This window comes from Hemibagrus wyckioides, linkage group LG14, assembly GCF_019097595.1.
Source record: "Hemibagrus wyckioides isolate EC202008001 linkage group LG14, SWU_Hwy_1.0, whole genome shotgun sequence".
Classification (NCBI taxonomy): domain Eukaryota; kingdom Metazoa; phylum Chordata; class Actinopteri; order Siluriformes; family Bagridae; genus Hemibagrus; species Hemibagrus wyckioides.
The window spans coordinates 8,541,354-8,566,974 of NC_080723.1; the positions used below are offsets into that span (position 1 = coordinate 8,541,354).

The 25,621-nt window shown below is 39.1% G+C and overlaps 4 protein-coding genes across 5 annotated transcripts; 2 read left to right on the plus strand and 2 right to left on the minus strand.

Moving 5' to 3' along the window:
• Positions 1-3,649: 3,649 nt before the first annotated feature.
• On the plus strand, positions 3,650-7,979 carry dram1 (DNA-damage regulated autophagy modulator 1). The gene is made up of 7 exons (XM_058408535.1): positions 3,650-3,992; positions 5,101-5,168; positions 6,665-6,807; positions 7,152-7,329; positions 7,419-7,465; positions 7,581-7,673; positions 7,841-7,979. The coding sequence occupies exons 1-7, from the start codon at positions 3,862-3,864 to the stop codon at positions 7,883-7,885; spliced, it is 705 nt and encodes a 234-aa protein (XP_058264518.1). The 5' UTR covers positions 3,650-3,861; the 3' UTR covers positions 7,886-7,979.
• washc3 (WASH complex subunit 3) lies at positions 7,966-12,652 on the minus strand. The gene is made up of 7 exons (XM_058408536.1): positions 12,464-12,652; positions 12,272-12,370; positions 10,927-10,992; positions 10,072-10,203; positions 9,804-9,920; positions 9,592-9,656; positions 7,966-8,757 (listed from the first exon to the last, which is right to left on the minus strand). The coding sequence occupies exons 1-7, from the start codon at positions 12,512-12,514 to the stop codon at positions 8,664-8,666; spliced, it is 624 nt and encodes a 207-aa protein (XP_058264519.1). The 5' UTR covers positions 12,515-12,652; the 3' UTR covers positions 7,966-8,663.
• A 126-nt stretch (positions 12,653-12,778) lies between these two features.
• On the minus strand, positions 12,779-18,697 carry cwf19l1 (CWF19 like cell cycle control factor 1). The gene is made up of 14 exons (XM_058408534.1): positions 18,534-18,697; positions 18,284-18,368; positions 18,072-18,156; positions 17,867-17,968; positions 16,823-17,037; positions 16,620-16,735; positions 16,419-16,503; positions 16,174-16,323; positions 15,845-15,968; positions 14,843-14,922; positions 14,529-14,738; positions 13,491-13,610; positions 13,219-13,316; positions 12,779-13,135 (listed from the first exon to the last, which is right to left on the minus strand). Exons 1-14 carry the CDS (start codon positions 18,554-18,556, stop codon positions 12,991-12,993), a joined length of 1,638 nt encoding a protein of 545 aa, XP_058264517.1. The 5' UTR covers positions 18,557-18,697; the 3' UTR covers positions 12,779-12,990.
• A 2,653-nt stretch (positions 18,698-21,350) lies between these two features.
• klhl42 (kelch-like family, member 42) lies at positions 21,351-24,169 on the plus strand. 2 transcript variants are annotated; one of them, XM_058408723.1, is made up of 4 exons: positions 21,351-21,475; positions 21,572-22,551; positions 22,647-22,840; positions 23,068-24,169. In XM_058408723.1, exons 2-4 carry the CDS (start codon positions 21,785-21,787, stop codon positions 23,517-23,519), a joined length of 1,413 nt encoding a protein of 470 aa, XP_058264706.1. In that variant the 5' UTR covers positions 21,351-21,475; positions 21,572-21,784; the 3' UTR covers positions 23,520-24,169. The 2 variants fall into 2 exon arrangements, with proteins under 2 accessions (XP_058264706.1, XP_058264705.1); XM_058408722.1 differs by having other exon boundaries at positions 21,357-22,551.
• The last annotated feature ends 1,452 nt before the right edge of the window (positions 24,170-25,621 follow it).

Below are 25,621 nucleotides of genomic sequence, written 5' to 3' on the forward strand. Positions count from 1 at the left end.
ATCATAGTTTAGGAGGCGGGATTTACAGGAATAGGCAGTCTCGTCAAAGAAGAAAGCACGCTGCTGCCCTCTATCTACAAACTCCAAACCTGCAACCACAGAGCACTGAGCTCTGTCTATCTAAAATATACAAACAATACACTAACAAAAATGTAATATATATATATATATATATATATATATATATTGGGCACAAGGCAGGGGACACTTGAGGGAGTGCCGACACATCACAGAGCACCATCACACAAACACTCACACACCCATTCCTGATTACTCTTGACCCTTTCTTCTACCTCTGTATACTCCTAATTGCATCAATAAAAATCAAGCAAACCAATTCACCAGTAATCACATGCCCAAGCTACGAGTAACTTTTATCCAATGAAGTCGGCATGCTTTGCAAAGCAAGCAGTTCTATTTTAACTCCTTTTAACTGTTCCTTCTTCCCATGATTTTTGGAAATAAATCTCCTATCTGTGATGTTTTGATATTTCATCTGTTAATTCTGTTCTTTGTACTAGGTGCCTATCAATCCCTCTGTCTGTAAACCTTTCTGATCTTGAGGTTTGATATGCTTCACATGATGAGCTGTTCCTTACATACACTTCTCCATACACTTCTCCATACACTTCTCTTCCTGTTGTTCCGCTACATGACGATCTTTGTCTCATCTGTCCCATGGGCTGTTGTTTCAGAGCTGTACAAACTTCATTTTTTTAGACGTTGTTAGCGATCTCTAATCTCTTTTTCCCATTTCTGAGGTTTATTGATAGTGTACATGTTGTAGTGAACCCCTTTGTATTTACTCTAGTGAAGTCTTCTCTTGATTGTTGACTTTGACACAGAAATCTTTCACACATCTGAAAACAGAAGGAAGAACTACACATTTAACTGAAACAGACAATACTAAAACACTATTCATTTACAATTAGGGCCAAAAGCTTAGACACACCCAAGCTAAAGACATTGCAAATATTATTTCACACACACACACACACACACACACATGTGTTTCCTGTGATTATACATTTCCTGTGATGTCATTTAGTTACCATTTATTTCCATAAATAGTGACTTAAAAAATTATACCTAATAGACAAATTTATTTCAGCTTATATTTACTATATCAGTTTTTCAGTGGATCCATACACTTTGTTAGTATTTGGTATTTTCTGTTCAGACCACAAATTTTCTGTTGGATTCTTTTCAATATTTTGTGATGGTCGCACAAATATTTTCACTTGGTCTTTAAAAAACTGACAACATGGCACCTGCCATTTTGGGTGAGCAAAGGTATTGGAACCAAATTAATTCCCTACAGATGAGGAATCCTTACCGCTCATCATGTCCAGCTCCACCCTTTATTCACACCTCCATTTCCACAGGTCCTCAACTCAATTAAAGTCTGCTGATTGACTTGGCCCGTCTAAAACTTTTCATCATTTTACTTCAAAAAAGTTTTTTGTTGTTTTGGTGGTGTCTTTTGGATCATTGTCTTTTTGTATAATGAAGTTCCTCCCATTTAGATTGGACACATTTCTCTGTAAATTGTCAGACAGAATGTTTCTGTAGATTTCTGAATTCATTCTGTTTCTGTTTCAAGCAGCCATGTAACCCTAAGCCATAGCACTACCTCTACTGTGCTTGATCAGTAAGCTTGTATGTTTTGGATCATGAACAGATCCTTTCTTCCTCCACACTTAGTCCTTTCCATCACTCATTACATTAAAAAAAAAAAAAGGAGCAGGTCTGGAAGGTTCATGTGCATAGAATGTTTGGTGTACTGGGTTGTTCGGATGCTGTCGCCTTACCACCCTCACAAGTCGCTCAGGTTTGCTGACTGTGAAGTGGTTGGATGCTTTATGTCCCAGGAAGCCTTCATGTCTGTCACCTTCTGGCTCTCCCTTTTAGTTATGCTGTCATAGCTAATCTTGCAGGAGTCCCTGCCTGCACTTTGCACATAATCTACATTGTCTTTAAACATCACATGATCAGAATTATACTTAATATCTTTCTCTCTCTGGCTTTCTCTGTCGAGCTACACACCCCACTCCTGAGCTCCCAGTCTTTGCCAGTTTCCAGTATGACCACTGCCTCTACCCCTGGACGTCACTTGGTGGTGCTCACTGATGCTGTGGATGGTTCTGTGTGGACAGCATGTGACCCAGGAGACAGCCGTGGACAGAGCCACTTGGGGACTTTCACAACGTCACAGATCTGCCATTACATCTGTCAGCTTGTGACAGAAAAGAATTAGTGCCTATAATGAACTCAGAAACTACAGTGACCTAATAGTTCCTCATGGGCTTTTGATTGCTGTTATAGAAAGGACATTAACCAGTTACAGTTACATTATTTACTGTTTAGTGTCACCCAAATGAGGATGGGTTCCCTTCTGAGCCTGGTTCCTCTCAAGGTTTCTTCCTCATATCATCTCAGGGAGTTTTTCCTTGCCACAGGCTTGCTCATTAGGGATAAATAGGATACAATACAATAAGGATAAAATAGTTTAATAATTTAATTTAATAATTAATTTTTATTTCTATTTATTTATTTATTTATTTATTTATTTATTTATTTATTTTCCCTTCTCCTTTCTCTGTTTATCTACATTTGTAAAGCTGCTTTGAGACAAAGTCCATTGTAAAAGGCGCTATACAAATAAAATTTAATTGAATTGAATTGAATCTCGGTGTTTCTTTCTGTCCTTCAATCTGTCTTTCTGTTTCTTACTGCTGATGAGTGAATTAAATGGTGGATTGTGATACCTTCACCTCTGTGTAGGTTGTTGGTGACATCACTGACTGTTGTTTTGAGGTTATTGTCTGGTTATTAATGCATGTCATGTCATTCTTTTTTCTGGACATTGCAGACTGTTGTACTGGCTGTACCAAATGCATGTTTAATGACTGATGGATTTAAAGCCAGTTGCTTTGGATCTGTAAGGCCCGTTTGGCCCACTTGTTGCTTTTTACTGACCTTGTTTTATAGTATTATATGTATAAATAAGTATATTATATGTATGTCTGTATGTCTGTATGGTAGCCAGTGTAAATTCCTGTTAGTTACATGCCCAAGGTAGTTCTAATCTCTCGTCTCATATTCATCTTTTCATCTCAAACCATGATATCTTATCTCTCTTATACCCAGAGAGAGAGAGAGAGAGAGAGAGAGAGAGAAATTCTCTAAGTGTATACGCAAGTTGGTGAATTTTTTCGCGCCCGTGATGTATGGGGTTACTTTCATGCCCAAACTAGTTCTAAGCTAGTTCTAATCTCTCGTCTCATATTCATCTTTTCATCTCAAACCCAGATCTTTTGAGAGGGGGGGGGAGGGGGTCGTTTTAAGTGAGTCGTTTTAAGTGAGTCGCGCTAGTGATCCGTTTAAAAGCAAGAATGAATCGAAAAGTAATCAAATTATATATTTGTTTTATTCAGTACAATGAATGTGTTTTTACTACAGATGGACTTGTCTAATAACGTGGTGTGATTATGAATGCATGAATGATACACTAGTGATAAATCGAATGAGTGTATATGAAGAATGCCACTTACTAGAATCGGAAAAGAGTCGACTCCCTGAAGCGAGTGCCTTGTAGTGATCATCAGTGAACACAGTGAGGAACAGAGAGAAGGGGAGGGGGTTGAACTGAAGTCTAAACCCGCTCGGTCACGTGACTCTTGAGAAGTTTTTCTTCTTCATTTTTTCCACGTTGTTCAGATGTTGTGTTTTTAGTGATACAGATGTAAGCAAGAGCAGATCATCTTCTTGTCGGACTTCAAGATTGATTTGCATTCCGTTTGTTTTTTTTTTATTCTACCAGCCTACATTTGATGGTGATGCATATTTCTGTAAAAGACAATGGTGTGGTTTCTGGAAGGGCTGTGCTTCCTGCCAACATTTTTGATTATTTGGTCCTCGAGCACTTTTCTAGTGAATTATCTCATTGCTGTCCTCCGTGGGGACGTCGATGTGGTCTTCCCGTACATCAGGTAAGCTTTAACTCAGTGCCTGGCATTACCTCTGTTCCTCTTTGTGATGAATGAATCACTTCGACTTTCTCTTACGTAAAACTGATTGAGTTTATGATATATAGAATCAAATACATTATTATATACTATACTATCATATATATTTATATATACTGTTTGTTTTTGTTTCCTGTTGCACATGACAGTGAGTTTATGACTTGAACAGCAGCTCGGAATTTCTTTAGTTTCGTTTTCGCCTTAAAACCACAGAGTTTGTCACACACCAGCTCGCATATACTGATTTACAAAAGTCATCTACAAACCTTTTACAGTCCTTCACAAGACTTTCTCTTAACTCTAAACACTACACCTCAATGCACCACTGAATTATTACAACATTGCTAGATTAGTTACTGTATATAACACCTTTCATACCGAACAGTAATAGTAGTAATAATAATGTAACACAAAAAAGACAACTCCACTGCACTCTTCTGGGAAGGTTTTACAATAGATGTTGGAGCGAGGCAGTGGGGATTAGTGATCATTCAGCTACAAGAGCATTAGTGAGATCAGACGCTGATGTTGTGAGAGTGAGACGGTCTGGGGTGTCCCAGTTCATCACAAAGGTGTTCAGTGGGGTTGAGTCAGAGTCAGGGCTTAGTGCAGGACACTCCAGTTCTTCCACTCCAGCCTTAACCTCTACACCATGTCTTCATGGAGCTGTGTGCTTTGTGCACAGGGGCATTGTCGTGCTGGAACAGGGTTTCAGTTGCAGTGAAGGGAAATTGTAAAGCTACAGCATACAGAGACATTTTATACAATTGTGTGCTTCTGACTCTATGGTATCAATTTGGGGAAGAACCACATGAGTGTGATATTCAGGTTTTTGTATATTTTGACAACATGGTATGTGTTCAGTTTTCATCAGCTGTGTAAGTAAAATGATTCTAACGCTGTGAAAATCTACAGAGGTGAAAACCACAAGATTTTTTTTAGAAACAGCAAGTTACTCCGGAAACTGTGTGTCCTCTGCTTAATTTTATTTCATCCACCGAAGTGCACTGGTTACCTCCTGGATCATAATTCCTGCCTCATTGCCCATTGTTCCTATGTTGATGTGTTTTAGTGATACGGGAGTGAACCCTCCGGAGAGATGCATATTTGGCTTTATGGCAACAATTTCAGCTTTTGCAGGTGATCTCTCTCTCTCTCTCTCTCTCTCTCTCTCTCTCTCTCTCTCTCTCTCTATCTATCTATCTATCTATCTATCTATCTATCTATCTATCTGTCTGTCTGTCTGTCTGTCTGTCTGTCTGTCTGTCTCTCTCTCTAGCTTTAAAATATGCCATTAAATATATTAACAAAGTTAAGAGAGAACCTCTGCACTTTATTTATAAGACATAGTCTTCTGCCTCTGAACTACACTACCAGTCAAAAGTTTGGACACACCTTTTAATTCAATGTTTTTTGTTTAGTGATTCATTTTCTACATTCTAGAACAATACTGGAGATTTCAAAACTATGAAATAACACACATGAACTTAAGTAATCCATATGTAACGCCAACAAAAAACAACAGTCTTGTATTTTAAGACACAAAGGTCAGGTGTTCTGGAATAGCTCTTGCAAGAACAGTATTGTCAAGTGGATTTGCAAAACCCATCAAGCACCATGATGAAACTGGCTCACATGAAGACCATCCCAGTAAAGCAAGACCAAAACTTACCTCTGCTGCAGAGGAGAAGTTCATTTAGAGTTACCAGCCTCAGAAATCACCAATTAACAGCACCTCAGATTAGAGCCGTAATGAAGGCTTTACAGAGCATAAGTAGCAGACATATCTCAATATCAACTGTTCAAACGAGATTATTGTGTATTCAGCATTGTTTTACAATGTAGAAAGAAATAAACATCAGGAAACACCATGGGAAGATGTGTCCAAACTTTTGACTGGTAGTGTATATTCATGTAATTTTTTCCTATAATTTTGTCCCATTGCTATTGTACAGGTAATTCTATTTCTATTATTTTTATTTTTAATCTATTTTTATATAACAGGTACAGTCGAAAAAAGCATTTAACTACATACTATACTGTGTGAGACAAGTAAAATGTTTTTATTATTATTATTATTTAATAGATACAGAATGCACTCTTTCAAATTTAATCAAAATGTTAATCACTTGGAAAAGGATAAGGCTCCAAAGACGTAGTGATTTGTTATTAAGCACAGTTGTGGACTTTATTTTAATCACTTTGCTCATCTGTACATGGTAATAAATTACACCTTGGGTGTTTGCACAATTCAGTGTGAAAGTTACACATAAAACGAACTTGACGACATCACTACAGATATATGACACATGATTTATTTGGATTTCAAATAAATCTCCCAAAGTGAAAGACTTTCCTGTTAATCAGTGGAATTTACACAACGGCGCTTCAATGCAGCAGTTTCATTTCTCTTTCAGTAAAAAAAATGAACAAATTTCTCCTCAGTGTGACACAGTTGGGAAAAACTCGGTCCAGTGAGAGAAATGAAACACAGAAGGATGTATCCAGAATTTTCCAGCCTTTCACAACTGTCCCGAGATCTCATTACGTCATGGCATACGCATGCTCTGTGCAGAGCGATAAACCTGACATGTTGTATCTGCTGTTCTCACACGTATACACTGTATTGTTTCTAGGGTTTACCACCATGTTTGCCAGATACAAATTTGTGCAGAAACTGATTGAAGAAAAAGATGTCGTGTCTCCTTGTCTGAACTTTACTACTCTCGTCTTGGCCGTATGCTCTTGTGCAGGAATGTGTGTTGTGGCAACATTTCAGGTTTGTTCACATTCACCTGTATCATGGTGTGCTTTTATAATGTTATTAAATTTATGATCATTGTGGTTTAAATAAACTACTACTTCTACTACTACTGATAATAATAATAATAATTGTTATAGAAATAAGTGGTGGTGGTATCTCAGCAGTTCATGTCCTGGTGGCTGGGCTGAATAATTGTAAACCCATGTAATTAAAACCATATATGAATTTTACTTATCTAATTGTTTCATCTCCGACACACCCTGCCATGTGCATTAAAACATGCTAAATGTGTTAGTGTCTATGGTGCTAGAGTTTATGATTGCATGTAAACAACAAACGTGTGTTTGAACGTGTTTTAGGAGACAGAGACCAGGATTGTTCATTATATTGGAGCTTCAGCATTCTTCATTTGTGGAATGATTTACATCATCCTACAGACCATGATCTCATACAAGGCTCATCCTTATGGATCTTCAAAGCTCATGTGTCACATCCGTGCAATCTTTTCCTTGGTGGCTTTACTGGCAGTACCTACAAGTATCCTTCAGATCTGCAGAATGTCATATGACCTCTAATCAGCTTCAGCAAGAAAAGGCAGGGTGGTTTTTTCTTAACATTTCTCACAGCTATTTTTTCCGCATTGATGACCCTATTTGACTGGACCCAAGACCAGGTGTGTTCAACACTTCATCACAATCTTACAGCTCGTACTATAAATTACTGAGAAACACATACTCTTACTAACATAATTAAATTTAGCCAGAAACTGAAGATTTTTTTCTTCATAGGATTACCAGCTGCATGTTGTGTGCGCTGTGAGTGAGTGGACATCCGCCTTTACTTTCGTCTTCTTCTTCTTCACATACATCCAGGAGTTCAAGGTTTGTTAAAGGAAATATAATCAGTTATATATGTACTTCTTTATACTCACCTTCACAGCAGCACCGTTGTGTTCATGCAACCTTAAGGCATTCAAATAAACCCTCATGACCCTGTTTGTAGCATGTGTCTCACTATTGTTTCGTTTTGTTTTTTTTGTCCATTACAGCAGTTCACTTTGCGAGTGGACGTCCAGTTACTGGGGTTTACATGAGTCCGTTTCCAGCGTCACTGTGAGACATGTCTGACTGCACAGTGGTTTTTTTTCTTTTTTTATAAGAAATCAAACTGTCATGATTTTTATAAGCAAATTTTATTTTTGTATACTGTTTATACTAATATTTAATCACACAGGCCTGGAATACTGAATTGAGCTCATTCCAATCAGTGATCTGTAATGATACGAAGCACTTTAATCCACATTGCTGTAATTGCCTATTCACAATGAACACTGATCCAGCAATAAAAGGATGCGGTTACACAAAACGCATGACTCATGTATTGGGAAACAGAAGCATGTGATGTTATCCTGTTTTTTTCTTGAGAATAGGACCTTGTGATCACTTTGATTTACTAAACAAGCTGTTTATACAAAATATATTAGTTTCACGATATGAATGAAAGAACTTGGGAATCATAAGTCCCACACATTAGTTTGGTGATATCGGTGTACATCTGGTGGAAATCATTCACACTTACAAAAAAGTTCAACATTAATGACCAAAAGCACGACTGCCCCCCCGACATTAAGAAACAAGTCCCGAACCTTCTTGTCTATTTCTAAATCTTTACCACTATGTAAAGAGAGATGTGTAGGCTGCCCACAGTCGCATCTAAGGCACATCTAATCAGCTTGTGTGGCACAAGCGTAGTTTGTGTGAGCATCCGAGGTATGGGCATGTACACTACATACATTTACCCTGTACAGAGTCGAGCTCTCAGCAGGCAGCTTCAGTATAAAGATGGTGATTAGGTCAGAGGGGCGGGGCTAATCAGTCACTGAAAGATGATTCGCTGTCTGAGCTGTCGTCTTCTTGTTCTTCAGTCCCCTTCTTGCTAGAGTCTGGTACCGGGGCATCTGGTGAACTGTGAGTGACAAAGACAAAAGGTTAGAAGTGTTTCCTGGTGTAATGTGATGGCAAAACAGGACCTCCTGATTTTCTAAGAGAATTCAACAGCCATTTTTTTCATCTTAACTCCGTCTTCCTCCTTAACTAGATTTTGTGTGCTTTTTAGCAGCTCCGAATTAATCATTCATGGTTTTGTTGGTCTCTAAACACAACATGCTGCTGTCTCAATCCAGGGGTCTCATCCATCAACAGTGTGTCCACACGTCTCTAAGCATGTGATTTGTTCTTGTGCATGAGGACCTGTGTATATTTACATGCACTCCTGCCCATGTGTATGGAGGAGCCCCTAGTGGTAGAAAGGTGTAATCACATGTAAACTGACTCTGGAGCTGCTCACAGAATGCAGACAGATGAAACGTGAAGTAAAACCATATGAACGTGTAGATTTTGTTTATCTCTAATTTTTTTAAGAATTTTTTTAGCATTCCATCAATCACACTGAAATACATTTTTTTACTTTATGCCACAGGAAAATTTCCCATTGGGATGAATAAAGTATCTATCTATCTAGGATTTGTATACCACCACCTGTCAAACTTTATCTTATAAAATGTTTAACATGCTCCAGCTTCAAGAAGCAGCAGCTCAAACTGTGCTTTAACATGTAAAAAACAGATCTTTAACATGTAATTCAATCTGGGGTGGTTCCTTATGCAAATGAGTGTAGCTGTGCATGAGCAGAGCTTTTTGAACATGCAGGATTAATCAGTGTAGATGAATATAGGTCATGAATAAAGTATGTTACATAAAAGAGGTAATAAAACAATTAAAAATAAAATAAAATACTCACTCTAAGAGACTGGGGTCTAAACCCTCAAGAATCATTTTGTTTTTTATCGCCATGACCGGAACACCCTTAAAATGAAAACAAATCCATTGTAACCGTTAGCCTCAGGCAGCTGCTCATATTATTCTTGACATTATTAAGACAACACAAGTGAAACTGCAGTAATGAAACTGTTGTTACTGCAAGAGCCTAAAAGGGAAAGAATGAAGACGTACCACTTGCACCATTTTGAGGTATCTGGCGTATCGCGGGTCCTTGGCTACAGTGATCACATTGTCTGCTGCCAATTCTCCCTTAGGCCCCTGAGAGCCTTCTTGCCCTTGTACAGGAACCTGCAAACAATCAAGAATAATCCAACAAAACATACTAGTGTCAATCAATATTTGAGCAAACTTCAAAGTTTCCTTAAATCACATGGATCTTCATTCAATTAATGAAACTAATCACTAAACATTTAAACATTTAAGAAAACATCTGATCTACCTCAGAAGGAGGAGAAGGAGCAGTTGAGCCTGCAGGAGCACTGGATCCTACGGCTGGACCGTTGGTCTCGGCAGAAGGCCTCTGATCCACTCCATCCACTGTGACGTCCTCCAGGCCAGGGATCGAGGACAGCTTCAAAGAAAGGACCAAGAGGAATTGATGGGTGTTAAGTGAAACCTTATATGAACTGACTGTCAAGAGTCTTACAGATTCACAACAGAAGGATTCACACCAGTTCTGCAGCTTCATTAACACTCAACATGAGTCTACCTGTGTTATTGAAAGGGAAGGGAAGGAAAGGAAAAAAGAAAGAAAAGGAAGGGAAAGAGAGAGAGAGAGAGAGAGAGAGAGAGAGAGAGAGAAAGAAAGAAAGACTCATGCAGCAAAGCCACATATCACAGCACACATGGAACTTGTTTTGCAGAAGTTCCTCAATATTAATCTCTACACAAAAAAGGATGCTGTAGTTCTTTAATCAATGAAAATAAATGCTGTTGTAGAAGAGGAATGAAACTCTTCTGGACATTCTGTTACAGGGAAATAATACATCCACATCACTGTGCTAACAGCCATATAGTCATAGAACAGCATCGTCTTTTATTCCTCAATGTATTTTTTGTCCAGATCAAATTTCTTACTTTACTTCCCTTAGGCCAAAAATATACATCATTTAATGGAAAGCATAAAATTGTACCAGGAAAACAAATATCTAATTTAATAAAATCTACAGGTTAAATTGAAATAAGTGCTTTGTGTGAGTACAGGGAGAAAAGTCTGATGCTCGCCGGTTTTGGCTAAAGGAGCAACGTTAAAGCATGAGGCAGACTGTCTGTAGCAGTTTAGGAGAAACTTTACCTTTGTTTCTAAGATGCTGAGGGTTGTTTCGATTTGCTGGATCCTTAATGAAATCGTTGAAAGTTTCTACAGTAAACATTGTAGGAAAAAAGTGTTATTGTGCATGCAGTCTCATACATATGATGACATATGAGCAGCCGATATATTATTCATCACTGTGCAGAATTTTTAAATCACTGTCATCAGTCTGATGTCGGAATTTCGGAAAGCCGATAAATATAATCAATACCATGTCAGTTTTATGAATATTTGATATAGGCCTAAACACCTACACTATATAAAGGAAAGATGAAAGGAAAAAAAATGAAACAAAATAAAACTATTTTCTGTAACTTGTGTTTACAATAATTGTCTAGTTAGTGCTTGTCATGTTTATGATCATATAAATCATTTTTAATATCTCACGTTCACTGCACTTCATATATAGATTACATTTTATGGTTTAAAATGCAAAAAATGGCACAAAACATCAGTTATTAAACCCTGACATGAATAGCGTCCACACTTAGATGGTTAAATTCATGTTCTTCTGTATATATTTCAGTAAAATATAAGATTTAGATCCTGTCTAAACCACTTCATTGCATTTCTTTAACTTAAATAAACCTTCTAGAGCATTTATCGTTCTCAAGCTTTACTAACTTTTAAAAAAAAAAAAACTAAGCAAACATGTTTTTGTGCCTGATTTTTAAAAATTAGTGTTTTAGTTATGCACCAGTCCAAAACTTCATTCAATTTAATATGTGGATGGATGGATGGATGGATGGATGGATGGATGGATGGATAGATAGATAGATAGATAGATAGATAGATAGATAGATAGATAGATACTATAGCCAGCATGTCAATAATTTAGACCTGGATGTCTAATATTTTGGGTTTTAGGGATTTATTATTTGGGATTTATTCTTCTTCTCAGATGTACTGTTTTAGTCTTGTTTACTATCAGATAATCCATTTATTTTTAATATTTACAAAACATGTGATTGGTTTATTCTGAGCTCTGTCACATGCTTCATTACATAATGTTGCACATATCTTTGCAAACATGTAGTGAAAGAGTTTTCAGACTTTTTTTTAATATGTAGACATCGTCAAAAAGGATCTCATGCAATTTAATCTAAATAATTATTCAAAATGGATATGTACATAAATAATCCATCTGAATACGTGTGTAAGTAGAAGAAGTTGTGCATCATCGGATGTCGAATCGGTTCATTAAAACTGAGTATCGGTTCATCCCTACTGTTCCTGGATCATCCTAAATACATCGACAAAATGAAAAAAAAAAAAAGGAAATACATAAACTCATCAGGTTCATAGCGTTAGCTTTAGCATTAGCTACCTCTTCACACACGGTGGAAAAGCGGTTGAGGAAGCGGACAGTGTGGACGATGAACTGGTTGAGAAAAGCGACGATTCTTCTTTGCTGAATCGCCGGAACCTGGTGAGAATAAACCGAGTCTATAAAAACACTGCATTCAGTATAAACTCTACACAAACACCTGCAAAAACACCGCGCAGAGCATCCACTGACCTTCGTAAGATCTATCCCCGAACCCACAATCGGTAATCCATCTTCATCCATGGTAATTCTTCATAAATAAGACTTTAATAAGGTTTAAGCGTTTCGAGCTTCGTGAGCTTTTTATCAGAATTCCGTAAACATTCGTATGGAGCTCATCCCGTGACATTTAACGTGACCTGTGACGCTAAATTGTGACCACGCCCACTCCAGGAAGTGCAAGGGCTATATTAAAAGTCCTAAAAATTCACATTTTGTGGCGCTAATAAAATATCCAGAAGCGCGCACACACACACAGTTCAAAATTATTTTAATGAGCGACTGCTGGGTAAAAACAGATTGTTGACTGTACAACAGTTATTAACAGACAGGTAAAGACATGTCCTTGGAAAGCTTTAGTCTCTGAGACAAAGAAGTAAGAACAAAGAGCTCTGATAATATCTGTTTAAAAACAATACAGAAAGTCTGTACAGTAAAGGAGACAGGAGATGCTGATAGATCTCCTGTGTGTGAGGGGAAATAAAAACAGCTTGTGTTCCTCAGTCATCCATGGTGAAATCATAGGGCTGGAATTCAGTGCGAAACTGTTTGGTCAGAGCTTCCTCTTCATCCCTGCTGCTTTTACACTCTTTCCAATCTGAGCGGGTTGGCATGTTTAGAACGGCTTCGCTCGCTAGGACCTCCCTGTATACACACACACACACACACACACACTCAGAATCGTACAAGATTAAAACATGCACTTCAATACTAACACTAATGCCTACCTTCCAAACTGTAAAGGGAAGTTCTTCCTAATGCGGTAGAACAGCTTCTCCCCCGTATCCAGCTCCACATAGAAATATGGCGTTCCCGGTGGAGCAATCTTAGGCCGAAGATAGAAAGAAAGAGACTGAATCAGGTAAACTCATTTTGCTGAAGGAACACATGTAATCTGCTCTGAGAGATGTGTGGTGACTTGTGTCTCATTGTATGGATAAATGACCGGGGTCATGGCGTTATATTTCCAGGACATGCTACTCTGTGTGGTCTGTGGTACCTGTTTGAGGTCGGTGTGTTCCGGGATCTCCATCAACTCCATTTGCTGCTCCTGAGCCTGCACCGTAAACGCCTCTTTAATGTCTTCTGTACTGCACGTCTCCATGGGAACAGGTACCACCTGCCACCAGGACACAGACAGACACACAGACAGAGACACACAGACAGAGACACAGACACTTAATCTCACATGTGCAAAAGGAAAGTCAAGATAAATTAACTTACCTTTTTAATAAACAAACATTTAAAGAAGTATGTTCAAACTTAAGTCTGGTCATCATCGGGAATAAATCCCTCAGACTGTATGTTCTTCAGGACAGACAGTGTTTGTCTGCTCAGACTTAAACTGATGACAGTGATGTAAGTGAGCCTGAGAACCATCGGAGAACCGGAGGCTCTCAGATCTCCGCCCTGGACTGGCACAGGCTCACACACTTTAATTTACGTGGTGCTGCTGGACTGACCCTGGGGCTTTACAAGGCCGTCCATACAGGCAGCTCCCACGAACACACACACTCGTGACTCAAACTGGTCATCTTTTACAACAAGGAGCTCTAAAAAATTTGTTAAAAAAATTACTAAACATTAATGACACACTTAATTATTATATTAAAATACTACAATAATTAAATTTACACATTTATTAAAAGCAGTAATGGTGATAATTGTAGAGAAGATTCACTGCAACACTAATTTGCATAAAGAAACACCCCTTCATCCCCATATATGGTAAAGCATACTGTATAAGGTTTCCTTGTGAAGAGCGCAGTACCCTGCTCAATATGCTGCTTGTTATAGATGACAACAAGCATGTTAATATAAAAAAAACAACTTCACACACCATGGGGTAGAAATCGATATAAAATATATTTTAGACTTTATGGCTGCATGTGTAAATCCTTGGTCATCTGTCAGTGGTGATGATATAACTGACAGAAAATGTGATGAGAGCTCCACATTCAGCATAGTCTTACACAGCTCACACATGCTCATGGTGTCAGTAGTGAGAGAGAAGAGAGAAAAAGGGAGGTCACAGCACCTGGAGCTGAAGATGCTGGCTGCGGTAATTCCTCTCGAACAAGACGCAGCGTCGGCCACGGCTCTTGTACAGCTTCCTGACGGCACTTTTGTATTTCTGTAGCTCGTCCACCGCCTCAGATGGCAGCTCCACCACTGACTGGTAATGTCCGATGGGCAGGAGCAGCACATGGTCCGGGGTCAGGCCTCCTTTAGCCAGCGCCATGTAACACTGAGGAGAAAACACACACCTGTTAAAGCTTATTCAGTGAGCTCAATCAATGTGTCCTCTTCCTCTTACATCAAGCAGTCAGACATGTATGATGTAGAACTCACGTGCACCCCAATGCTAATGACCAGGTGCTTCTCCACCTCGGGACTGGCTAAACAGAACCAGCACGGTCCAGTCGGCTGAGCTGAGTTCACCAAGATGGGGCAAAGAAACAGGAAACAGATTTTAAAAAATTGAAAAGATTTTACTTCTTACAGTGACAGATCATTTTGCTCATTTTAACCATATATTTGTAGAAAGGAGCAGAATAATCTTCCAGCAGTCGGTATGTAAAGCCAGCTTACAGAATCAACTCATTTTTAAACGACACAACGAGTATTTATTTCTTGGCTAAAAACTATATATTACAGCCTTTATCCAACATCATGAAGAAAAACTGACTTAAGCCCGAGTCCCTCCTGCAGCAGTCAGTTGTCACGGCATTAGAGACTTCACTCCAATTCCCAAGATTCACCGCAGCCTACAATCGTGTACACACCGAACTCTGTTTCCCAGACTGCAACCTCACTTCCTCGTTCAGATTCACCGTCTGACTGATCACCCGCTGCTTCCCCTTTTCACATTCACCTGTAAACGTTTCCCCCACACTGACCGATACACTGACTGAAGCACACGCTCAGTGTGCCATACCTGTTGTTACTGAGACTTTATTTACAGACTGTCTCTCTGGCTCTTTCTCTGATATCACTTCTAGTTGTGTCACAAGCTGCCTGTTGATCACCTGACCTGTGCCTTTGTGTTAATAAAATGACTTTACTTGCAACTGCATCTGTTTCAGCCTTTCTCTCCTGACATCGGATAAGATGTTAATAATAAGAAGCATTTGGAATGAAAATCTCTTGGTCCACATTTGGTTTTCTTAATAAAAAACATCTCATAGTTACAAAACCTACAGCAGATAAAAGAACACATTTGAAACATTCATGTAGAAAATGCTGTAATATCATTTCATAAAAATGAAGCCAAATTTAGTCCCTCTAGGATTTCACAGGATTTTTTGTGAATGTTGCAGCCAAAAAGGAGAGTGATGAGGAGATAAGACTCACGGTGTTTGCGAGGCTGTTTGGTTTGAAAGGATCCGTCCCACTCAGGTGGCCTCTTCCTCCCTGAGCCCTGATGCTGCGGCTTCTTCTGACCCAGATCGAAGAAGAACTGAGACGCTGGTTCATCCTGATCAACACACAGGTTCCAGACAGACATGAAATGACAAGCTGAGCAATATCTCAGCAAAAATCTCTCTAATCTTCTCTATGATGGAGGTTTCTCTCTAAATATGGGGTCATACACTAAAAGACAAATCATAGGTCATTTTCATATTCAGATGAAGATTTATTAACTTCATACAAAAGGTTTACACATCAAGACAAACCCACACCTCTTCAGCAGCTGCAGATGGAAGTGACTTCTCCTTTCTGCCTTCTTTCATTGGTTTCCTGTATGGATTCTCAGTGACGTCCTCAGGCTGTTTGACCAACACGGCTGGGTCCGTGCTTTTCATTGGGACAATATTGAACGCATACAAGTACTAAAAGAGAGCACACACACCGAACATTCTGTATCACAATCAGAACTCTTAAACGAATCACTTCAGTGCTCTGAGAATAACAATAAGCAGCCTACCTTTTTCTTGGCAGGGTTGTTAACGGTTGCGAGTGCAATGAATCTACTGACATGCTGTGCGTTCTCCTGGAGGACCATATGGTTCCTGTGCAAGTCAACAAACAGAAATGAAATACACCAAATATAAAATAGAAATTCCTTTGAAAACTCTGGTATAAAAACAATAAAATAAACAAAAAGACGGTCATCAGACGTCCATACCTGTATGGGAGTCGCTCGTAATAAACTCCTTCCATTCCAGCAAAGTGGTAGCGAGGCTTCAGCTTTTCAGCTAGATTTCCGATGGAGGAAACACCACAAAACTTGGTGTCAATGTCCTGAAACAAAAAAACAAAGAAAATTACCGAGAAACGTCTACAGATAGAGATGGAGATCATGTTATGCTTCACGCAGAAGGGACTTGCCGGACTGTTCCCATACTGCCACACTCCTCGAGGCCACTGCGAGGTCAGAAGGATGTCAACCCCTTTAAATTTTGAGTTAGACACCAGGGGAGTGACAAGGGTTGCGAGATCTTTCGGGGTGAAACAGTGAGCAGGTGCCGGCTCCTGCTGAGCCTCTCTACCACTGACGTACACCACCTGCAGGCCTGAGGCTCCTGTGAAAACACCTCTTCTCCCTGAAACCCACACAGTGAATCATTTGAAGGATTGTATTATAGAGCAAAATACTACAATTACCCCCTTTAGCCTCTTTTGCCCCTTATAACCTTGTAAACTGTATAAGCAGAATCCTGGGTTCTCTTGTTTAACATGTCAGGCTGCTCTAACTTTACCTGGAGTGAAGAATGAATCTGGATCTTTATAATCAGATGTTTCACACTGTACATTCCTAAACCCAGAGCGTGACCACTTTAAAATAATGGTTTGTCTCCTGCTTTTGCTTCACTGAGAATAACAGGCTACACATTCGAAAAAAAGACTGGCCTTAAACAGGCTTTTTTTTCCCGTCTCTTTTTGATTAAAATCTCTTTTTGTCCTTTTTCATTTTTGTAGTTGACAAGGTGTTCACTGATATCCAGCTGATATCCAGATATCCAATTTTTCAGTCAGCTTTAACACTCTTATTATTATTTCTAACTGCTCCATCCAGTTTATCCAGAACAGACATTTCTGACATAATTGTACAAACAAAAACAAAACTGTTTCTTCTTTGATCCAATTGACGTGTTTCTTGTCACCATTTTACATTATTTTTTTCCTCAAATCCTGGTTAAACACCACGCAGGGTCATGTGAAGCCCACCATGAAAAGCCATTTTTGTGCCTTACGATCTATAACACAAAGCCCATCATTTTCCTCCATGTAATAAAGTCCACATTTCCCTGATTAACATATCTTTTCTGTTTTGCAGCCGCCTATCATGAACGTTTTATCACTGCAATAAGAAATAAATAGATAAATAACAAAAACAAAAAGGCTAAATGAATTACAGGAAAAGATTCTCACCTAAATAGATGATATTTTCAGCCAGTTCACATCCATCAGAGCTAGGGAAATATTTCACCGTCTCCTGGCTCGCGGCTCCCAGAATGTACGTGTGAATGGGAGCTAAAGTAAAAAACAAACAAACAAACAAACAAGCAAACAAACAAATATTCAGCCCCAGTGCCACTACAAGAGTCTGTACAGTCTTCAAAAAAAGCTAGGATACCTTTCTTAGCTCCAGACTTGTATGACTCCCATTCAGCTTCCGCCTCAGGAGACTTGCCAAAGAAATCGCCAACGCATAACAGTAGCTGTTGTTAAAAATAAACAAACAAATAAATAAACAAAAACAAACAACACCATCCACTGTGCCTTTGCCTCTTTGTTTTCCTGTGATGTGTAAAATATGGTTTGATACAGTCTTGAATACAGACTTACATCGAACTGTCCGCTCTTTTTTTGGATTGTGTTCACCCGGTTGAACAAAGCGCTGATTTTGCCTTCGACATCTCCACAAGCAAGGCTTCAAAATAAAAAGAAAGCAATAGATCTCCTGTTAAACCGAGAGGAAAGCTAAGGATCAGCACGTGGCTTTACTCCAATGTCCCCTCTCTAAAGACCGCGGCTCTAAAAGTCACGGTTAAATGTGAGGATAAAAAAACAAATGAAAGTGTTTTACAAAACTTACACTCTTAAAGGTTTCTCCTCCATTCCTCCAAGCAATTTAAAATACTTAACCTTCAAAATAAGTAAAAAAAAAATTAAATAGCTCTACTATACTGCGATTTGTTTATTATCGGTTTTGAAAACGCACCAGCGCCCGCTGACATAATAAACCCGGGCGGAAACAAGAGAACAAGGATTTGTTGTCCGGAATATTAATGTCGGCGTATAACCGCATCTCCACTGACTAACTTTCACACAAAAAAACAATTCACGTATAAAATAAAGTGAAACGAGATTTAAAAAAAAAAATAGCAACAATAATAAGTGCTGAATAAAGTTCTGTGCACACATAAGGGCTTTATTGAGTTACATTTAACTTAGGCCCGGTTCCACCCGAGAGAAATATTTCAACGGACCCATGAGTGGTGGTAAAAACGATTCTTTTTTAAAGACTCGGGTTTCGTCGAGTCACTCACTGAAATGAATCGATTCCTTTTGAGGTAGTGAGTCAGTGATTCTTTCATAACCCTCGTTTCCTGTACAAACTCTAATCAGGGTGGGAAATAGTGGTGGATTTTTTTTCACCCTATAGTAATTGAATGGTGGGATTAATGCAGGTGATTATACGCTATAATAATTTAATGAGTATAGTTATTAAACGTAAGAGTCTCAGCTGAATCTGAATCAGTCGATGAGCACGGTGGCAGCCACAGGACAAATAAGAATCGGGTTAATTTAGACCTCGGACTCATGAATCATGAGTTAATATGCAAAATCGGATCATTTATCTCGGTTGAGTCAGTCAGGGCCAGTACTAGTATGAACCCTAGACCTCAGACTGAGGGCAGAAGCTCTGGACTTCAGGCATCTTCACTAAATTGCTTTACTTTGTGAAAACGCACCTCAGTTGTTGGGCAGTTTCCAAAACTTGTTATAGGAGGTATTAATATCCTGGTTAAGAAGTGTAGTACATCAGAAAATGTTTTTTTTTATTGCAATAGTAATAATAGCATATATCTTTATTTATATAGCTGCATATAGAGTGTATAATGTAGAAATCTGCACACAAATCCTCTGTTCCAGATTCATACACATATTATTATTTATTGTTAAGTCTATCTATTTTAATGTTTACTGTCTCACTCCAGATATGTATATATGTGTGTATGCATGTATGTATGTATGTACCAAGAGCACCTTAAAAACCACAATAAATTCCTTGTGTGTCTGTGCACAGTTGACGAATAAAGCGGATTCTAATTCTGATTCTGAATAACATGAAACAATACAAATGATAACACAATGGCATGAATTACCATCACAATGTACATGCATTACAATAAAAATACACAATAATTACAGAAGGGAAAAAACAAAGGACAATACAGAATCGATAATACAAGCGTACAAAACAAAGGAGTTATTACCAAGATACACATTTTCTTTAATTAAACACAATGTCATAGTATGAGTCTATTGTTCTTTTTATTAAATCTAATTATTGGAAGAGATTTAAGAAGTGAGTTCATGTCTATTAGAAACGGGGGATACATCTTTCTCAACAGCAAGGGGAAATTGCTTGAAACATTTAACAACATGCATCATGGGCTGAAACAGACATCTCTGTAAATTTGTTTTATATTGAAATTCAGTATTAACGGTTGCATTAATTTGTGAAATTTCCTTTATTCACAAATACTTACTTGTTACTTATATACTTATAATATACTTGTTACTTATATTACGTGTAAGTAATCATTTGAGCACATGCATTTAATCGTACTGTGGCCCTTTAAAATATAATATCTATGTCGAATCCATTAAAAGATCAATTTTTGGTTACTGTGGTACACTAAACACCTTTTATTATTAAATAATTAATTAAAACTGAGCAATGAGGAGTAATTAAAACTGCTCTGGCAACCTGAACTCATTCTCACATGGTGTAAATTAAGTATGTAAGTGAGCATGAAACGTGTTTTGTGGTTTATTATGTGGTAAAATTATATATATATATTTATATATATATATATATATATATATATATTTATATATATATATATTAAAAAACAACAACAACAACAACAAAGAGCACTTGATTAACCTGACCGTAAGACGCCCCCGGTGAGCATTTGTGTGAAGCACACATCTCTGCACTTCTCATTACCCACAACACAGGACTACTAGGTTAGTTATTTTTACTGTTAAAAAATGCGGCACACACTTCTACTGGAAATCACGTAGAATCCAACCGATCAGATGGTGAAGATTTCCAGTTTTGTGTAAAACTATACAACACTTATGACATTGTATTTATTGCTTCATCGTGTAGTCAGATGAGATAGATAGATAGATAGATAGATAGATAGATAGATAGATAGATAGATAGATAGATAGATAGATAGACAGACAGACAGACACTTTATTCATCCCAAAGGGAAATTTACAATTTTCTTTGACAATGTGTTGAAGATTAAAAATGAATAATGCTCACAGATTAAATCGGTGTACATCACATTTACGCATAAAATGTTATTTTTGATTTGCTCATATGCGAATAAAAACATCATTTTATCAGGTTGTGTTACATGAAAAAAAAACCTCCCGCAAATTTCTACACGCCCCTGTCCAAATTTCTGTAACTGTCTTAATTTCACTCTCATTTCACATCTTTACATTTTGGATTTTTTTGTTTCATGAACTGTATGTTATCCGTTTGTGCAGTGTGTATTTGTAGAAGCAATAAAAACAAATAATAATATTTAAATAATGCTTATATCGACAAACGTCGCTTAAGTATATGACATGGCGTGACGTAGGCTGATCAGCTGACCAAACAGGAAGTAGTTTGAACGTTACACGATGGTTTGAGGATTGCAGCGTAGTTAGTGTTTACGTTGTGTGTGTTTTTGTAGTCATGGACTCACTGGAACTTACTGGGAATGGACATTTTACTGATGCAAAGTAAGGTTAAAAGCAAAGCTCTATAAATCTAATAGAGGTTGACAGTTGATACCAACATGATACAAAGCAGCTCATTTGTGCTTTTGTTGTATTTAGTTACAGAACTGATGACTTAACTACAAGACAGTGGCTTGTGCATGTGCGGATTTGGACTGCATCAGATCCGAATCCCTGATGGCCTAAACATTTCCATATATAGGCTTTAGAGGTGGTTCTAGGAGCAGAGACTTGAGTGGAAATGTAAACAGTAACATAATCCCACGGACACTAACACGTGGACACACCAAAACATTTAAAGAAATCGCAGCCATGTCGTCTCCTGAGCAGCTTATCGAGATTGTTATGGACAACAGATCATATAATGTGAGCAAGAGCAAGCTGATCGAGAAGAGTGACTATTTTCGGGCGCTGTATAGCTCTGGCATGAGGGAGGCAGGAGAAGATTCGGTGCAACTGCAAGGACTGAGTGTATCTGGCCTCGAGCTCGTCCTGGAGTTCATCAACACCTCCAAAGTTCAGGTGGTCAACGAAACCCTGGAGGACCTCATAGAGACTGCATCATTCCTGCAAGTGACGCCCATCCTGAAACAACTTCTGTCAGAAATCCGGTTAGACAACTGCGTCGAGGTCTTTAACCTCTCGGAGGTCTATGGCACACATGAGCTGCGCACGGCATGCCTCAAGTTCATGAGCTGTCACTACCACCCCATGCTGCGCAGACCCGAGTTCCACACGCTGCCTGCTAAATTGAGGGAGCAGATCAGGGAGATGCGGATGAGGGGCACAGCCACGCTGGTGGCAGTCGGGGACTTCGTGGGCACCTGCCTGGATCTTGCAGATCAAGATGAGCTGTGGTCCATGCTGCGCTACGGGGAGCAAGAGCAGCGCTGGAAGCCGCTCGCCAACAACCTCCCTCCAGACATGGTGAACGTCAGGGGGTACGGGTCAGCTGTGCTCGACAACTACCTTTTTATCGTTGGGGGCTACAGGATGGCTAGTCAAGAGATTGGTGCAGCACATTGTTACAATCCATGCAGAAACGAATGGACTCATATAGCTTCTTTAAACCAGAAAAGGTACCACATTACTGTATGATATACAGAGAACAGGAAATCACACACTTTGTTGTGTGAGTGCTGTTTTCACCTGTACATGTTGTGCTTGTACTTAGGGCTAACTTTAAGCTTGTGGCAGTGAACGGGAAGCTGTATGCAGTGGGAGGACATGGTTTAAGCACAGTGGAGTGCTATGGTCCTGAGCAGGATTGGTGGACCTGTGTTTCCTCAATGCCTGATCCTCTGACTGAGTTCTCTGCATGTGAATGCCAGGGCATGATCTATGTCATGGGTGGCTACACGGCCAGAGGTATGTATATGTGTACACACACACACACACACACACACACACACATATGTACACATACAGGAAGTAGTGCTGTAATCTCGGTAGTAAAGTCAATCACAATCTCATATCTGAATAATAAAATTACTCCTCATTGCTCAGAATATTTCTGCACACCTAAAACTTTGGACAGGTTAATTCCAGCTCTTTTTCCAGTGACTGAAGCACATTTTCTCTCTTTACCCTGGTAGATAGGAACATGAGCGTGCTGCGCTACTGCCCCACGTCAGACATGTGGTCTGTGTTGCACACGTGCTCAGCACATGTGCGGAAGCAGCAGATGCTGTCTGTGGAGGACATCATCTACTTGGTGGGCGGCTATACGCGTGAGCTGGAGCGAGCCGAGCACACGAGGGCCAACCCTGCCGAGGACGCGCTGACGGTGCAGTCGTATAACGTACACACAGGTGAGTGGCTGCAGCTGCGAGCAAGTGTATCCAAGTCCGGCCTGAACCTGACATGTGCACTGCATAACGACGGCATCTACATCATGAGCCGTGACGTTGGCCCACGCACCAGCCTCGAGCACCGTGTCTTCCTCAAGTACAACGTGTTCAGCGATGCCTGGGAAGCTTTCAGACGCTTCCCAGCACTTGGCCATAACGTGCTGCTTTGCTCCCTGTACCTGCCCAACAGCCTCTAGGTCAGAACGGCTAGGTCACATGGAATTGAAGGGTCATGTTCACATTCATGTCCAAGGAACTGAGACTGTGATACACACTACAGCCAGTGGACTAAATTGACTATATTTTGTTCAGTAATTGACTCAGTGGTTTACATCCAGTAACAGGTGCAGAGTTTCTCAGTCCACTGATTGCTTTAACAGCATGTAGCTGAGCTACAAATGAATGAATTGCTTTACCATGTTGTTGAATATACAGGAAGCACTTACTAAGGCTGTAGCAGATTTCTCGATTTTTGCACATAACCTACCAATGCCACTGCATGCACTTACTTCCTGTGTATCACTGATACACATGTGACATGTTTTTACATGACCAGACTTGAGATGGAACACTAAGAGTGAGCGCAAAGTGTTAGTAGGTTTGAATCTTTCCAGTATGTTACCACTTAGGCCTTAAATTTGGCCATTTGACCAAAAAAGCTTGACCAAAACACCTGTGATTATTATTTTTCTATTATTAGTTTTCTAATATGCATCAAATGTATTGAAGGTCTTGTGACGTAGAAAAAGATAAAAGTGAAATGATCTGGAGGTTTGGAGACAGTTCTCTAAAGTTCTGGGATTTTCTCACAGATGCCTTAAAAAGGTCAATAAAACATGCAGAAATAGTTAACGTGTAGGCTGTTATTTGGTTGTGATTTGGTCTGAAAGCACACACGGTTAACTGAGATGACAAGAGAGAGAGAGTGAGAATGTCAGTTATTGGTCACATAGACAATACACAGTACAACATCCACATGCTTTTTCGACTGTCCGTGTCATATAAAACTTGATGAATCAACAATGACTCAGTGAGTCAACAATCAGAGTTCACTCTTGGAAAAGAAAAAACACAGAGCTGAGATTACTGTAGAAATCTGGAATCCCAGCAGCTGCCAACTTCAGATGTTGATTTTTTCCCCAGAGAATATTTTATATCCAAAGATCTTTCTGTCTGTTTTGGTCAAATGAGATTCAGTATAATGAGTTTCATTGGTCAAATTTCAGTTTCAGTGGTCAAATGAGTTTCAGCTGTGAATTTATAGAAACTATTAACGAGTTTGGGGCAAATGCACAGTCAGAAGCGAACATGATAACAATAACTCTCAGTTCGTTTAAGATTTTAGAGTTTTTGTCATATTCGTACAGGAAACAGTTACACAATACAGTGAAATTCTTCTTCTGTGACTCCAGTAAACTCTGACAGTTTAAACCGGACTTAAAGAAGAACACAAAAACATGACAAATAGTGTAAGAAAATGTGTGTGTGTAAACAGTCAAAAAGAAAAAGTGTGTAACATTGTGTAGATTGCACACATTCTGTCCTCTTCATCTGAGTCCGTGGTCCTCCTGTCTGCCAGAATCCTGATGTCACGTCACGTCATGTCACGTCCTCACACAAAAACACGTGCACAGAATAGCTGTCTAGTTGTTTACTTCATTTCCCTCATCATGCTTTAGGTCATTAAAGAGCTGTCACTTTGTCCTCAGCTGTGACTGACGGCCGTGCATCTTCTCTGAGGCTGGACTTTTTTGGAGATGCTCTGATACAGTGATTTGTCACGCCAGATCACAAAAGTCATGTTCCAGCACTGGTCGGCCTGGAGGTCTTTAAATGTAAAGTAACAGATGTTAAAAGTGTAATTTCTCTTCCTTTAATTCACCCTGAGGTCCACACACTAGTCACCAGGATGAAGCAAAGGCATGTCTCACAAATATTTCTAGTGTGTGTTATGTGTATAAGTGTGGGTTCAGAAGTGAGTGTACAGTGTTGTACAGCGGATATGGATCTGTGGGTGTGTCTCAATCAGCTCCCTAGCTTGCTAGGTAGTGAGTACAAGTTTGGACACAGGTGTGGACTCTGACTGACAATTTCCTAATCAGGCACTGTACAAACCCAAACATACCAAATCTATAAGTTTTATATGTCAGTTTAATCACAGTTGGTGCTTTAAACAGGATTGTAGCCTAGCTAGTGGATTATTTAATAATCATTACACACTTAAAGTTCATTAGACTCAAACAAAGCAAACAACTCATTGTTGTGCTCATCAAACCATTCCTGAAATATTTTTGCTTTA